The sequence below is a fragment of the Macrobrachium nipponense genome, chromosome 11 (assembly GCF_015104395.2).
Source record: "Macrobrachium nipponense isolate FS-2020 chromosome 11, ASM1510439v2, whole genome shotgun sequence".
NCBI classification, from domain to species: domain Eukaryota; kingdom Metazoa; phylum Arthropoda; class Malacostraca; order Decapoda; family Palaemonidae; genus Macrobrachium; species Macrobrachium nipponense.
In genome coordinates this window covers 82,529,421-82,546,920 of record NC_061087.1, presented here as the reverse complement: position 1 = coordinate 82,546,920, position 17,500 = coordinate 82,529,421, and the positions used below count along the sequence as shown (strand labels likewise).

Below are 17,500 nucleotides of genomic sequence, written 5' to 3'. Positions count from 1 at the left end.
AAGTTTCATCAGACATCCAATATGATGCACTCTGGTAATGCGCTACTAATTAAACGCTTTCCACTAGAAATGATGAGATTAATAACATTCCCTTAGAGCAGCTAAAACATGAAAGGCTTCCAATCAATTATTGTTTTAATTGCACATTCTGTAAGGTGACATCTAGGCTTAATTATAATATTCCGACCAACGTCGTTTAATGGCAACATCCAAAGGAAAATCGTGAAATTTTTGCATAATCGTTATTTTTAATATTGTTCATCTTGAAATTTAAAATGTGTCAGTATCTATGTAGAAAACGTATTCAATTTCATTTACTGTCAGCTCCCCTTCTCCATCCCGCCATCCAACATCAAAAATGAAAAGTTAATCTTATCAAATAGCTCTGTCTATACGAAAGTCATTGTGCTTTTGCTGAGGCATTTTAATAATGTCGTACCCCAATGAAATTCAGGCGGCGCTGCCGTAAAGAAAACGGGAACATATTTATTCTGATCTTTTTCCTTAAACTGAAAGTAACTGACCAGCCGTAGCAGATTACTTACAACAGCAGTAGCTTCGGTAGCAGAACCAGTAGCAAGAGTAGTTAAAGTTAAGTATACCTTAGTTTAACCAGACCACCGAGCTGATTAGTAGCTCTCCTATAAAGGGCTGGCCCGAAGGATTAGATTTTTTTTCAACGTGGCTAGGAATCAATTGGTTACATAGCAACGGGACCGACAGCTTATTGTGGGATCCGAACCACATTATATCGAGAAATTAATTTCTGATCACCAGAAACAGATCAAGAGTAGTATAGTTAGTATTAGCAATCCGCCGACCCTAGCTGCCACTCGAATATATATTTTTTTTTTCTTTCTCGCTTCAAGTTTCGGGCCCATCATATTTTGTCGGGCGTTTCCTCGTTAAGACGGCAGAGAAGGAAATAACTAATTAGCTGTTGAGGAAGTTACCTTCCCTGAAGAATTGAAGCCCCGGATGAGGGTGAGGGAAAATCTAGGGAGGAAGGGGAGTTTTGGGGGGGGGGTGGGCTAGGGAGTGGAAGGGAGGAGAGGGTAGAGTGAAAATGGGTGGAAAGGAAAAAAAAATGGATGGGGATGGGGGACGGCTACGGGAAATATTGGCAGTAAAAAATATCTTCGCTATTATAAGTTCATTATCGAGGAGAGAGAATTTATACAATGAAGAGGAAATAGGGTAGGCAAAGAAAAATGTATGGAGAGTAAAGGAAGAGGAAAAAGATAAGCCAAGTGTAGTGTAGTTAAGTGGGCCAAGTAATAGAGAGAGAGAGAGAGAGAGAGACGAGAGAGAGAGAGAGAGAGGTGAAGTTATGGAGTTATTACCAAAGTTGGGCTTCCTTCATCTTGGGTCTAGTTATTACAGAAATGGATGTGATATATACACGCTTTATACATCTTAACGATATATATTATATATATATATATATATATATATATATATATATATATATATATATATATGTGTGTGTGTGTGTGTGTGTGTGTGTGTGTATACATGTATGTATATATGCATGCATGTAGGGTATGTAGTCTATATGCGAGCATAAAGCTGCATCACTTTATGAATGTATCTATAAATATATCTATCTATTCTATCATATATATATCTATATATATGTATATATATATATATATATATATATATATATATATAATATATATCTATATATACACTTCTCCTGGCATGTAGAGCCAAAAGAAAGTTTTTAGCAGGTCGCCAGAAAATTGAAATGGAAATATGCTAACGAAAGAAAAAAAAACCATCAGAACTCGATGGAGTGAGTGCTTTTGATAACTAGAGAATGTTCTTGCGAAGGGAAGGTGCAGCTGAATAATGCAGGAGTTGGAGATGCAGCTGTTAGTTCGCGAATCTTAATATAGAAGGGAGACTTTGAAGGATACAAAAACGGCCATGACATTGTGGAGGACGGGAAAGCGAGAGGAAAGGGCCGAAGCTCATACAAGTGCCTTGATAAAATGGTCACCTAAATGCCTTGAGGTGGCTTTATTTATATGAGGTGTCAACTAGAGTGACCAAAAGGACTACTTTTTTTCTTTTTATTCTTTTTAATTGAGTGCAAAAAGTGAGTTGCTGCATATACCTGGAATGTTATTAGTCTGGCTGTTGAAAACTAAAAGCTATTTTGATATCACATTTGATAAGGAGCAAGCAATAGCGCATTGGGAAATTGAGAAGCCGTGTAAATGTGGTTTGCATTCTTATGAGGTCGTAGTCAATATAAAAACTTAGCAGTTCTTAACTTGGTGCCAAAAATTTGTTCTTGGATGCATATGGAGGGCTTCTTGCGCAATATTGCCGCAAACATTTTGAAGCTATATTATGCATCGTCTGAGTTGTGGTGTTGGGCAACTTTCCTCAATAGTCGTGTATTTCCATGGCGAGAAAAGTCATGTAATGAAATGTGTGGGTGTCTGTATGTATGTATGTACGTACGCGTGCACGCGTAGCAAAATATATAAGGCTGTACAGTCAGACAGGCTTTTTAATACCGAAGCTAAGTGATTTCGTTAACTGATCATTTTCGCAAGGAAATAGAAGTCCAACGGATCACAGGCGTCTGGTACAATGTTTTGACGTAGATAATATGAGAATCTTTCTTTTTTTCAAACAGCAGTGATTCCAGATTCATATCATCTCTCAAATCAAATCATTAACTGACGTCACGCTAACAGAATGCTAGGCAACGAGAAAAGGCGCCTGGAGACATGAAATCTTGTAAAACAAAAAGTTCCATTTCTCCTCAATAGACCATAGCGGAAACGGAGGGGCTATTAGGGAGCAGTGAGATGGAGGGGGGGTTTTGAAGGGGGGTGAGGAAGGGTGTGTGGGTGGGATATACATCATGATGTGGGTGTGGAAAATTATGATGTGTCGATGAGCCGAGTGGGATGTCGTGTAGGTGTGGATGAAATGAAATGTGCATATTTTGAAAATGGAGAATGTCAACACGACTACGGTTTGATGGTTTTCTTTAAAAAAAATATAGTCGTGTGAGAGACTATGATTATTGATGCGCAAAATATTGCTTCAAAAAGTTGATCATCTAGAGCCGCTCTTCGAGCTGTAAAGGAATTTGGTACATAAAATATGAATCGCGAATGAGCAGGTAATTAAATTGACGTGATATCGATTCAGTGACAAGAGAATTAAGCTCACCGGATGTGAATAGCAATCCTGTTGAGAGCAGCTGAGGAGAGTGGTAGAGTAAAGGACGAATAACTGATTCGTTGTAAAAGGTCATGGTCGAGATACGTCTTGGCTGTAAGTTTAGAGATGGTGGAATGTCAAAATAAAAATGCCATGGGATTATTCAGCTCTACAGGCGGCATGTTTATTTAAGCAAACGCCTACACACGTATCTGCAACTTAAACTCCCAATATTTTTATAAATGATTGGATTATTCAGCTCTACAGGTAGCACGTTTATTTAAGCAAACACCTACGCACATATCACTGCTATCTCTGTAAGTTATTCCAGATATTTGATTATATGACATTTTCCTGTCATAGTAATCTTTTAGGTTCGTATTCAGTTTCCTTTCTGTGTCAATAACATAGATATTGCGCCGCTAGTTTTAATGGCCACAGATCAATCAATCAATCTAGCAAACGTCAGTAATTCTACATTTACGCTCGAACCTACTTTTAGTAACCTGGTGTTTTCAATAGACAAAAGAATTAAAATATAGTGTTTTATGAAAATAGAAAAGTGGAATAGCAAATTTGCATGTTAGGATGGAAGTGCCCAGTGACAAAGGCATAGGAGGAAGTTTAAAACGTGAAAAATGATTTGAGTTTTGATATGTTCCAACACAGAAGAAATGTCAGATTCACACAACGAAAATGTTTATTTTAGGATGGCGGGGATTAGCTGTCGAGACGTGTGTAAGTATTTAATGGGAGAGAAATATTTCCTTTATATGATTTTAGTCGCCAAATATTACAATGTACAGGAAAGTTGTCTGATTTGCACTGATATAATTTTGTTCATTAAAATGAATCATATTTCTTTGTGCTCGTGAGTATTTATCTTCGAGTAGCGAAAATGAATATTTAACTAAATATTATATAAATAATAAAATGAATCAATGTTATGCCACATCGACAGATTGAAATCCTTTGCCAGGTGCCATATCTGCATCAGAAATACCAGTCCGTGTTTTGATACGCAGATGGCAAATATTGTTCGGTCCAATCAAGAGGAGTAAAGGTAAAAGCTATGAACAAGCTGGTCTGCCTCTCTATGGAAAAAGTTTGTACGTTTATTCAGTTGAGAGAAAAATCATTGAAATGTTTCCCCCCATTGTTTTGTGTTTCGGTCTTTCTCGTGATTAATGCATTTACCGTGCTCGAATTTTGCCATTTTCCTTTCCCGTTTTGTTTGGCACGGTGCTGTTTTGTCATTTTTGAAGATGATAAAATAACACATGCACACACACATATATGTTATATATATATTTATAAATGTGTGTTCATATATACTTATATGTATAATGTATGTTTACATGTGCATGTGCATGTATACACACAATATATATTATATATTATATATATATATAATATATATATATATTTATATATTTATATATATATTATATATATATATATATTATATATATATATATATATATATATATTGTATAAATGAATATCTTGTTGTATGCATGTATGTAGGTAAACACATGTTGATCAATATACGTTTGTTTAAGTATGCACAGAAGAGTATACATCCACGCCATGCAGTAGTTTAGCAGTCCGGCCAAATAAGTCTTGAATAAAAGAAGGCCGCCAGGCGAAAACTTTAGAAAGCAGCGTCTATCTTTCAAGCACAAACAAGGAAAAATTACTCTGGGAGAAAGTGCGCGTCTCAGAACAAGCCCTGAAGTATTTGCTTGCAAGCGCTTGCAGTCTGAAAGCACAGAGCGGGAAGGAGGCTGGGGCCAAGAAGGCTCTACGTCCGAGAGTGTGTTTGCACAACCCTTGTGTTTTCTGAGTCCAGTAATTAAGCAAACACTCCCACTCGAACAGGGTATCGCTATTTATATACCCGCCTTCGGAGGGCCACCCTGCCTTTATTTATGGAGAAGAGGTTCTCGTCGTCATCATCATCATCATCTTCATCATCATTATCATCGTCTTCATCATCTTTTTCATCATCGTTATCAGTGCCCTACATTTTCGTATTTGTCTTATTACGAATTTGAATCATGCCGCTAATCGATGGCAGATATTGAAAGCGGGTATATATATATATATTATATATTATATATATATATATAATATATATATATATATATATTATAATAATATTAGTTATATATAATTATATATACATATATAATAGTACTGTGTGTGCTTTTGTGTGTGTACATGCATCATATACATCGTATTACCTCTTTATGTTAACATTATTTTATCGTCAAGGAAAGTTTGCGAAGTTTAAACTTTCTCAGAAGAACCGAAACTCATTTTCATTCCAAGGCAATCACTGTTATTTTTAAAAAATATCTTTTTACTCCAGCTGTATTTTACTTATAATTAGGTTTTGTGATTTCAACGCTTTTATAAATTTTAAGATGAAAATATCTGTCCACTATTATTAATGCAACTTTAATTTTATTTGCCTTTTTTATTCATTCCTTATTATATTTTTTCCGTTTATTTTCCTTTCATTTCGTTTGATCGTTTTCTGCGCTTTTGATAACAGTGCCTTTATTTGTTCTCGTATACCGACTAACATTTTTTATATATATCATTTCATCGTGTTTTTTCTTTTTTTTCGCCTACCTGTCTATTTAATAATCCGCTATATTTAATGCCATTTTCCTATTGCGCTGGTTTTTTATATGTTCATACTATTTTCCCCAGCAATTTATTTCAGGGGAGTTGACGGGGGCGGTTTCCCCCCTCACTGAAGAGTTTTAAGATGAGAACGTTCGGTCTCATTCTGAGGAGATTTCAGTGTGCCAGGTTTGGGGTTGAAAGGGAGCGACATGTTTACTGTAAATCTTTCCCTCTGTTACCTGTTACCATACTCCTTCTTTCCTCGAGCTTTCTCTCCCTTTTTAAAGGAGTTTGAAGTGCGTGGTTTCCTCCCACTTTGCGGAGGTTCAGTGGGGACGAGCTCCTCTCATTTCCAGGATGCTCAAAGGGCCCGGATGGATTCAGGGTTGAAAGGAAGTCGTGTCCCCCGAATCAACCAGATCCCAGATCATGATTGGTCGCATTCCTAACTCATCTTCCCTCGGCGGTGCCAAAGGGCTTCTTCTCCCACCCCAGACCTCCTCCTCCTCCTCCTCCTCCTCCTCCTCCCGGGCGCGCTTAAAAGCTTAGCCGCATTCGAATCAGGGCTACAATTGGGCCCAAGGAGGAATTTTGCGGCCATTAAGGTCAACGTACGACCCATAAGCAATTTCAGAATGGCGCCTAAACATCCGCTTCTCATGTCATTTAATGTGTAGTTTAATGTACGCGTCCGTTTCAGAATTTTCCTTCTGTTTTGGCTCAGGGGGAAATTGCTTATCGTTAAATTAATAATATGTTCTGTAGCTGTAGTTCAAAGATTTTATTTTAAGAGGTGTAATGATATGAGGTAGTTTTTATAGTTTCCATGTAACTTCAATATGTCATAAGCTTAGAAAGGATTATCATAGCATTTTACTACATTCCTACCAACTACAGTGATTTCATATCTGCAATTGAAGGAGGAATCTTATCTCTCTCTCTCTCTCTCTCTCTCTCTCTCCTCTCTCTCTCTCTCTCATTGATTTCTTTTCAGTTTCGGAATTTCTTACGAGACATCGAAAACTATATGTGAGCATCTCATAAACATCGTCTACATCACACTTGATTCGTTGAAAACAAAATAGCGTAGCTGAACATAACCCGAGTTTTGAGGATGAATTTATTCTCTTAAAAGAAGGAGACTGATCACGCCCTGCTTATTCCTTCTCAAAGTGGAGTGGGAAGGAGTCGGGTGGAGTTTTTTTTTTCCGCCTTCAGAGGAAGAGAGCCTTTCAAACTTCTCTTTGTAGAGCTCTTGGTAAGAATCAGCCGCAGCCCCGTGCCCTTGGGCTGGTTCTCTCTCTCTCTCTCTCTCTCTCTCTCTCTCTCTCTCATGTTACTTACCAGGTATTTTTCTGTCACAAAGCATTTTGTCTCTCTCTCTCTCTCTCTCTCTCTCTCTCTCTCTCTCACCAGAAGCGTTATCCATCTTGAGACACGTCAAAATGAGACAACAGCGTATAACACTTTTGTGTAGTCAGTCTATTATGGTTTGTTTTATATATATTTTATATATATATATATATATATATATATATATATATATATATAATATGTGTGTGTGTGTGTGTGTGTGTGTATGTATAGTATATAATCATATATATATATATATATTATATATATATGTCATGATATAATATGTATATTATATGTATATATATATAATATATATATATATAGTGTGATGTATATATATATAATATATATTTATTTATTTATATATATGTATGTATGTGTGTGTGTGTGTGTGTGGGCGGGGTGGGGGATATTGTTCAATATTTGATATTTGATTATGCCTCATGTTAAATAGATTGTATGTATGAGAGAGAGAGAGAGAGAGAGAGAGAGAGAGAGAGAGAGAGAGAGAGAGAGAGAGAGAGAGAGAGGGAATACAGTGGAACTTAAAGGCTGCAGTAACTCTATTGTAAGGCCCATCATTGAAAAATACATCATTATTGATGTATTATATATAACTTCCCCTCTGTATGCCATCTTCCTTCGTGATGTAATATTAACTGTTTTTGTCTTTTCTCTTTCCCCCCAAAAGGTATCTGGTGCTAGAGCATGTGTCCGGGGGTGAACTCTTTGACTACTTGGTCAAGAAAGGTAGATTAACGCCTAAGGAGGCCCGTAGATTCTTCAGACAGATCATATCCGCCTTAGATTTCTGCCATAGTCATTCTATATGGTGAGTACTTATGTTATTTTTTTCTAATGTCATTTGATTCTTTTATGTCGTATTCATTTCTGTCAAATAGTTTTTTCTATAATTTTTCTAACGTTAATTTTTTTCTAATGTCATATACTTTCTATCTAACGTCATAATTTTTTAGCGTCATTTTTTTCCCGGAGTTTATAATTTTTCTCAATGTCATCATTTTTCCTTATGTCTTTTCATTTTTTTTTATAGTATCAGAAGATTTTTTTAATGCAATCAATTTTTTAGTGACATATTTTCTCCTAATGTCATATTATTTTTCTAATGTAATCATTTGTTCTAATCTCATTTCATTTTTCTCTGTCATATATATATTTTTTTTTTCTAATGCCCTAATTTTTCTAGTGTTATTTCATTTTTCGTAATATCATTTAGTGTTTTTTTATTTTTTCTGGTGTCATTTTTTCTTATTTGTATTTAAATTCTTTAATGTTATGGCCATTTCGTATGACATTAAATAATTTTTAGAATTGGGAACATTTATTGCATAAAATTTTTTATTTTCTATTGGCGCGTTTTATGTACATTTTAAGGAATTTAAATGTAATTTCTGTGTTTATGTTAATTAAAGAATTTATCTGTAATTTCTATATTAAGGTAAAGGCATTTGTATAAACTTTTTGTGTGTATGTTAAGGAATGCCATTCTAAATAGAAAGTAGTATTGTATCTTTCTGACCACAATTAAAACCTTGTATACTAATCCTTTTCCCGGCATAAAGTATTTTTTTGAAACGATGAATTTGCAAATAAATTCGATATATATGTTAAGAAATGCAATTCTTTATGGTAATGTTATTATCTCTAATGCGATAATTTTCATTTTAGTGACTCTTTTGTAATTAACGCTGCAAATAATGAATTAAGGAGTATCTTGTGAAGTATTCAGCATCCTGAATAATAAGTAGTTATCAAACGCAATTTCTTTTCCTAAATGCACATGGTTTCTATTTCCTGTCATTTTTGTAATCACTAGGTTGGTGAGAATGATGTTTCAAAGACACTTTGCTGGTGCAACTTCCTTGAAAATAGTGATCTTACTTTTCTGAAAAATAATGATATAGTGTTGTCTCTCAACTTAAGGTTATAGTTTTGATTTTTGTTTTTGTATTCTTTACATTAGTATTATTGTTTTTGTATTTATATTTGCAAAACGTTGTGCTGGATTTTTACGAAAATTTAAACACACGACTAGCAGTAATAGAGAAGATTCTATTGATAGAAATGTAAATTCTGGAGAGAAGAGACCTTGTTAGGGAGGTCGTTGCTTGAGGTTATAGCTTGGCCTTGGTTGAGGTTTTTGATCTCCGATCGCTCGAGAGTTTTTCAATTTTTATGTTTCATTAGCTGGGACATTAATACCGTAAAGGTCACAGATTGATGACATTTTGTTTTATACTGGAAAACATCAGTTGGTTATATATTGTTAGCTTTTGTAAACCAAAGTGTTTTGTGGATATATATTTGTCATATATGCCATTCCCAGTGTACGTCCCCATAATTCTCTTGTCCTCGTTGTACGCGTCAAGCGGAAATCGTGAAATTAAAACCTCTTAGGGGGGGTGGGGGATAATGCCGTCAGTGCACCTCGCGCGGTGCACTGCAGGCATTATTAAGATTCTTTGCAGCGTCCCTTCGGTCCCTAGTTGCAACCCTTTTCATTCCTTTTACTGAAACTTTTCATATTCTTTCTCTCATCTCACTTTCCACTCTCTTCTAACAAGTGCTTCATAGTGCAGCTGCGAGGTTTTCCTTCTATTACACATTTTAAACTTATTACTCTCAATTTTCCTTTCAGCACTAAATAACCTCAACCTCATAGGTCCCAGCGCTTGGACTTCGACCTAAATTGTATATTCGATTCTATTCTGAATTCAAGCGTCAGCTGGTTGGATCACTCCTTCATTTGATTCCTTGAAGGTGACAGAATTTTCTGGATTATTCGCTATATCCTGGATCCTTTATAACCTGTCTAGTCGAGACCAGCGTAAGCCACCTTTGCGTCTCCATTGTAATATATCTGTACAAGCAATAGTTTTATCCGGACTAGCTTATGCAACCACTATCCCTGTCCTCATAACAAAGTGATCAAGTAACAGTAATCGTTTGGGGATTTTCTCCCTACTTCTGTTTTTCCTCACTATTAAACGTTCTACCCGTAAAAGGAGAGTCTATTCTGGTTATGCCGCCAACCCCCCCCCCTCCCCCCCGCAACGAGCTATACCTGACCGTCAAACACTTGCCACCTTCTCGCTAAAGTCCTGTTCGGGCGCCATGAACTAAACTTTTGTAAACACTTATTCACTTAAACAAACTTAGGAAAGTAATTTAAACAGCCTTAACTACAGATTAATATAATTATTAACACCTTACAATTAACAACAAACACGCTGAAGGTGGCAAGCCAAATAGTACATTCGTATGTTTAGACCGCTTTATAGTTAAATGGAATTCCTGTCGACGAAAGGACCTCATCCAAAACGCAGACGAAGCGAGAAAAGTCCTATTCAGTGAATATGTTTAGTTCGTAACCACTCTGTCCTAAAAAATATGAACAAATATCACTATTAGTGACATGGAAACAGTAAGTCAAATTAAAACTAACCCAGAATTACTCAAAATTAAGCTGCATAAATTTTTACAGGGCTTCGCAAAAAATAGAATTAACCAAAGCCCTAAACTTCATAACAATGCAACCTTTAACGCAAATAACCTGGGAATTTTATATGAATAAATTGACTCAAAAGGACCAAGAATAGTTATTTATTATAAGGGTTTAGCAAGACCTTTACTTAAATATAAATGAAAGTACTGGCAATAACAAGGAATCGAACTAAAACCCGCTTCTTCAGTTGAACACCCCATACTGTTATTGTCCAGAGAGGCATGTAAGTGGAAGTGACGACGACGTTCACCACAAGAGCAAGTTTCAGATAAAGGAGCCAATTATACGACACATCAAGCTAGGACTCCACTTGGGCTCAATCACACACAGCGATGCTGAATACAATCAAAGTAAGCCCTTGGTCATAACTCGAGGACGAGGACTTCAGAACTGCATACGTCTCGACGTGGCACATGGTCGTGGCAACCCAATCGAAGAAGCTATCCAGTGGTCCAGTGAGGGTTTTACAACATCCACATATTGTTTATATTCCTCCTGTATAATTATCGACGAAGAAAACACATCTGCGAAAAACACTTGAACACGAAGATTAGTAATTTCACAGAAGGCTTAGAAGAATAGGAGGAGGAGTTGCTGCCATACTGCGGACTGAGTGATGACTAGTCCTTGTTTTCAGTACTAACCATATCGGCTTGTATAGTATAACAAGGTAATAAGGGAACCAATGGAAGAGGGTTTAAAAATGAAAACAATCTAATGAATACCAACTTAAAAACTATCAAACAACTACTTACTCCCTTTGAGTCAAAATATGCGGTTAATACAAACAAAAAATGGAAAGTTACGAATTATATTCGTAATTTTCTGGACAACTTTTTCTCTCCTTTGTGTATTGTTTCGTTTGCCTTATCCTGCCGAACAGCAGCAACAGCAGTTTGATAATAATAACAATATTAATAATAAATTCACCACCTCTCCTCTTTCAAAAAGGGGGGAAGAAGGAACGAAAAGAGAAGAGACGAAAAATAGGCAAAGCTGGGAATATATCTCACGTCATGATATGCGTCGGCGATGAAAAATCCCTTCCTCTTTTTTCTTTTTTTTTTTTCTTTTATGCTGCAGAGTTCAGGTCTTGCCTTTGTTTCTCTGAAGGAGTAACCGCAAACATCCTCCGGCCAAATATAAATACAAGCCACGCTTTCTTTTTTTTTGGCAGAGGAAGACAGGGGAAGAGAGAATCATTACGTCCCTGTAGTAAGGAGAGAGAGAGAGAGAGAGAGAGAGAGAGAGAGAGAGATTATGATTACGTAACAGTTGTTTAAGCAAATAAGGTAAAGAAATAGATCGTTAAATCCGTAGACAATTATATATATATATATATATATATATATATATATATATATATATATATATGTATATGTATGATGTATATATGTATATATATATATATATATATGAGAGAGAGAGAGAGAGAGAGAGAGAGAGAGACCACATTCTTTTATTAACCAGCAATACTTCACACACACACACACACACACACACAACCACACACACACACCACACACACACACACACATATATATATTATATTATATATATATATATATATATATATATATATATATATATATACAGAGAGAGAGAGAGAGAGAGAGAGAGAGAGAGAGAGAGAGAGAAGAGAGTTATTTCATCTCCGTCGTCTAGACAAAATATACTGCAGTGTTTTATGATTCTCTGGAGGATATGTGTTAGGGTTAAGGAATTGAAATAAAGTTCATTTAGCGCCGGTCGTCATTTCTCGTCCTTTCATTGGACTCTTAGATTCTTAGTTATTTATGGTTCATTCGTACCTTCACGGCTGAATGACGAGGAAAACTTATTTAGTATTTTTATAAAGCAGAATTTCTCATTTATTTATCTTTAGTTTGAAAGGTAGGAGGAAATAATTTTAAGAATTGAAAAGGCACCAAAGGAGGTTCTGAAACCATTTTTAAAGGCTCGAAGTTTGCAAGGGCCTTGGAAAACATGGGAAGAAAATTCCAAAGCCTAACATTGAGAGGAAGGAAAATGTTGCCGAATCGAGGTGGTAAACGCTGGTTAAACATATACGTACATTCACAGACACACACACACACATATATATTATATAATTTATACTGATTTTTAACTCAATATGTGAAGCTTCAGCCCGTATGATTACTTCTTAGTGCAAACAACTTCCCTTGATGTTTTCACGATCATTTCTTTTTTCCTTTCGCAGACTAGGGCATTTCGAAACTATTTATCATAACCTTTTGTTATTCAAGATCCAGAGCCAGATTTCTTATATGAACTTGCCATCGAACTGTGAAGACAATTACGAATGCAGCAGGAACAAGAACCCGTGCTGGCATAGGGCCAGCTTAATCTATCACGAAAGAACAGTGTGATGAACGGATGCTGATTGAAACTGCGCCTGAGAACTGCCCATAAGGCAAAATTATGGATCATAGTACAGTATAGAACAACAACAACAGAACTTTAAGGCATAAAAGTTTTAAGCAAAGCCGTGACCTCCCTTGAGGTCAAAAGGTCAAGTACCTCGGGGTAACACTCTGCCCACTGCTCTAAAAGCATTTTCATTGTTTATATTTACTCTTCCCTTTTACTTTGCCTTCTTCAGCCAGTCAGAGTGCAAAGAATTGTCGGGGGATCATTAAACCGACTCTTACAAGGAACGGCTCTTATGTGCAGACAGAAGTACAAGAATAGTCATTCACGGTTGTTCTTTAAGTCATGATTCTGTCCAGGAACTGACGTTATCTTGTTAGCTTGATTGTGTTTAAAAACCAACTTCATTTTTAAATCCCGCCTTTGTAAAAGGTGGTGGAATGGAAAACCTTGGCAATGTCCTTACTTATCCCAGGCCTAAATAAAACGGGAAAAAGGAAGAAAGGAAAGAAAATGTGGTTTATAGAAGCATTTGAAAAATTTTAGGATTCCGGGAACACGGAAGCAAGTAAAGAATGCCACATTCTTGCGTTAACATAAAGGAAATGGTTAATGCATGTACCAATAATAACTATCGGTATTATTAAGCAGCCTGAAATGGTTGTCAATACCATGAGCTACGTTGATTAACGTTACTTGTTTTCTAACATTGACGTATTATATATATATATATATATATATATATATGAATAACTTGATCACGAAGTTATATAAAACGTGATGCTATGTATAAATAAGGTTTTTTTGCCACGAAGGAAAAAAATGAAAAACGAGTTGGCCGAGTAGTTTCGGTCCTATTCGGTCCTCAGTAAAGGGTCCGATAGGACCGAAAGTACTCGGCCAACTCGTTTTTTCATTTTTTTCCTTCGTGGCAAAAAAACCTTTATTTATATATATATATATATATATATATTATATATTATATATATATAGATATATAATATATATATATATATATATATATATATATACACAAGGTGACAAGCCCGGCACTGCCCAGGAAAACTGAATGATAACCGATAAACTCTCTCTCTCTCTCTCTCTCTCTCTCTCTCTCTCTCTCTCTCCTGTTAAGATAGTTGCTTCAGTTACATTGCCCCACATTTTGACAATTTATTTTCCACCCCTTCTAACCCCCAATTCCTGTCGGGGCTGAACTTGGACTTAGGGCTTCGGGAGTGTCACTATTCAGTAATATCTGTCGTTTTCGTTGATTATTACATGTCACCCGTAATAAAATATTCTTCTAAAGATCTTTCTGGCTGCAAATAGACATTCCTTATAAAAAGCGTGATAAAATTTATTACGGACAAACTGCAAAATCACTTTCACAACGAATCAAACAGCACCAACATTCAGTTAGAGCTGGTCAAATATCGAATGCATTATTCGTACATATGAGAGATTTAGATCATCCTATTGACTGGAGTCAGGCAAGATCCTTAATGCCGGGTAGCGACACAGTTAAAAGGAAATCAAATAATGGAAGTGTTCTGAATTTAGGTCTTGGTTTGTTTAAACTCGATGCCTTCATAAATAAAAAAGTTGTAGGTAATTATGAGCAACAGAATTAATATATTCGGTTGTATAAATGTTTTTGGACTTTGTATGGCTAAGCTTCCGTTTCTCTTATGGTTAAGTCTGTTTTAGTTTGTGATCGTGTGATCTCCGATTATCCTGGATTATCTCTTTTTATTTTTACCCTTTTAACAATTAACCATCTGGTATTCTTGATCTTTTTCGTTTACCTTGTAACTTTCTTTTCAACTGTATTATTTGTGCCTCGACAATGTCTCATTAAAGGACGAAAGCGCTCGACTAAAATTTCCGCTTATTATTTTTCCTGTGGTATTCGCTTATATCTTGAAGTCACGTGCATCTACTGTGATTTTTCAGATATATATATATATATATATATATAGTATATATATATATATATATATTATATATATGTGTGTGTGTGTGTGTGTGTGTGTGTGTGTGTGTGTGTGTGTGTGTGTGTATACTGTATACATGAGATAAATCGATACTCTCTTGCGAGCTCATGAAATATAAATGGAACAGTTTATTTCTGGATATGGATAAGCATCTAAAAATATAAACGGAACGCAGAATCATGCACGTTATCGAGTGATATGTGTAAATGAATACTAGCACAAAATCGGAATTGCAATATTCCTCAATGGAGACAAACCAAAAAATAAAAGGAAATAATAATAATAATAATAAATGAAACCCGATCCTTACCCAGACCCGCACTCTCCAATATGGCGTTCATTCATATGCAAGATCTGACGCACTCACATAGCCGGGCACCCATCCAGTCACTCATAACGTAAGAAATTGAAACGCAAGATACCTCGTGATCAGTCTCCCTTCCTCTTTTTTTCTTCTTTGGGATTTCTTCCTTCTCTCAGGAGGCATTTGAGGAGTTTCGGTAGGAGGGGGAGGGGGAGAAGTTGGTGGTGATGGAGGTAAGACTCCTCCCAAGTTGGATGCAAAGACGGGCATGACAAATTCCCTGTTTCGGCAGAAGAAATAAGTAAAGATGGCAGACGTTTTTGAGTGTTTCACAATTCAGAAAGTTCTCTCACGTTCCCCCAACTCTGCCAAGTTGGAGATTGCGCGCATATCTCGGATAAGAAAAAATTCGGACTCTCTTCTTCTTCTTCTTCTTCTTCTTCTTCTTCTTCTTCTTCTTCCGTTTGTGTTGTGGAAAGGAGTGATAATAGTGAGGTGTTGGTCTTCAACTGTCATTCAAGTTAGCGTTGAAAAATGGAGGCGAAGTTTCCCATTTTTTTCTATCCATTTTTCCCCGTTGTTGGAATTAGGGGATGGATGTGTGGTTGCGTCTGTGTTGGCGGGCTCGCCTTCACCTTTTAATAATTATTAATATTTCGAAGTTCATTGCCGGCTGATTAGAATTCAGATACGAGGTGCCAGACCGTCATGTTTCAACGGATTTCAGAATTATAGATTAAAAATAATTCATTTTCCAGGATGCTTTCTTGTGTATACATTTTCGAAGACATCATTGTTTTCGTTAGAGTTCTGGTCTGAATTAGGTGGATGATAACGTGTTCACGTGTGAAATTGTGAATCACACAAGTGATCACAATTCTGCGCACACACCCTCGCATATTCATGAGCTCACAGGCAACATTAAGTATATATATACGTTTAAAACCTACACACCAAGGAAGTACGTACATATGAATACAGTTCCTTTGTTTTTGTTTTTTTGTTTGTTTTTTTTCCTTTGTAATTATGGTTTGTGTATAGGAATAAGATTACGTGTTGTAGGTGATCACAGTGTATTTGTCCTTTCCCCTCTTAGTAAGGTTAAAGAATACATTTTGCAATTCAAGTACAATGCGCATATCACTTCCGATGTTTTTATTTTTATTTATTTATTTTTTACCAACGTATCGTTCTTTTTCATCCCACATGCATTTTCATGGATGGCTGCATTTTTGCCAATATTGTTTCATGTGTCAACTTTGTTTTGGGTAGTTTTATTCGCATATGACGCTTTACGTTATAAACCCCTTTTTTATGTATCCATGGATAAGTTTTTGAAGTAAACCATTTCCTTTAAACGTTCATTTTCCGTTATGTTGTAAAATGAAGGTTATTTCGTTTCTGAAAACGCGATTGGGACATGAAAGATCGAGATTAGTTGATATGGATTCGATCTCTGAAACAGAGAAAAATAATGAAAATGTTAAACCGGAATATTCTTTGCAATACACACATACGATATGTAGACTTCCTGCGCATCAACTCTATTCGTTATTTTATTTGGATGATTTTCAATTTTATGAACCTCTTGAAGGCCCGAGATTCTTTTCTCTCTCTCTCTCTCTCTCTCTCTCTCTCTCTCTCTCTCTCTCTCTCTCTCTCTCTCTCCTGCTGTATCTAAGCGTTTGAAGACTCGGAAAATTGACTCTTCTCACTGCGAACAAACAAAGCGCGTGTTCACACCGACACTGTTAAAAGATTCAGTTAAATTAATGATGGCAGCATCTCGGTAAAAGAGAACAAGAAAGCTATTGAACGCAGACTCTGTCGATAACAGTATTACAATGTTTGTGGAGATGAAAATATAGAATAGACTTGTAAAGTTGAGACAGCTGGAGCAGTAGATTGACAAATAATGATTTGTTATATCCTGAGAGCGGATATATTACTAGACAAACACAACTGTATTAAAACAGGAAGATTATGGTTTCTCTATAGAAGTGAAACAAAACTTCTGAAATATAAAGCTATGTTTAATTAGAAATGATTAGCAATAGATGTAAATTTAGCTTGACTGACAAATCACTATTTATTATAACC

At 36.0% G+C, this 17,500-nt stretch overlaps 1 protein-coding gene across 3 annotated transcripts in view; it reads left to right on the top strand.

The window, feature by feature from the left end:
* The window catches only part of LOC135206462 (serine/threonine-protein kinase BRSK2-like), a 633,157-nt gene that overhangs the window by 569,630 nt on the left and 46,027 nt on the right, over positions 1–17,500 (top strand). For all 3 annotated transcript variants that reach the window (XM_064237853.1, XM_064237841.1, XM_064237847.1), the window contains one exon: positions 7,874–8,014. In XM_064237853.1, the coding sequence (XP_064093923.1) occupies positions 7,874–8,014 (141 nt within the window). The remainder of the gene's footprint in view (positions 1–7,873; positions 8,015–17,500) is intronic.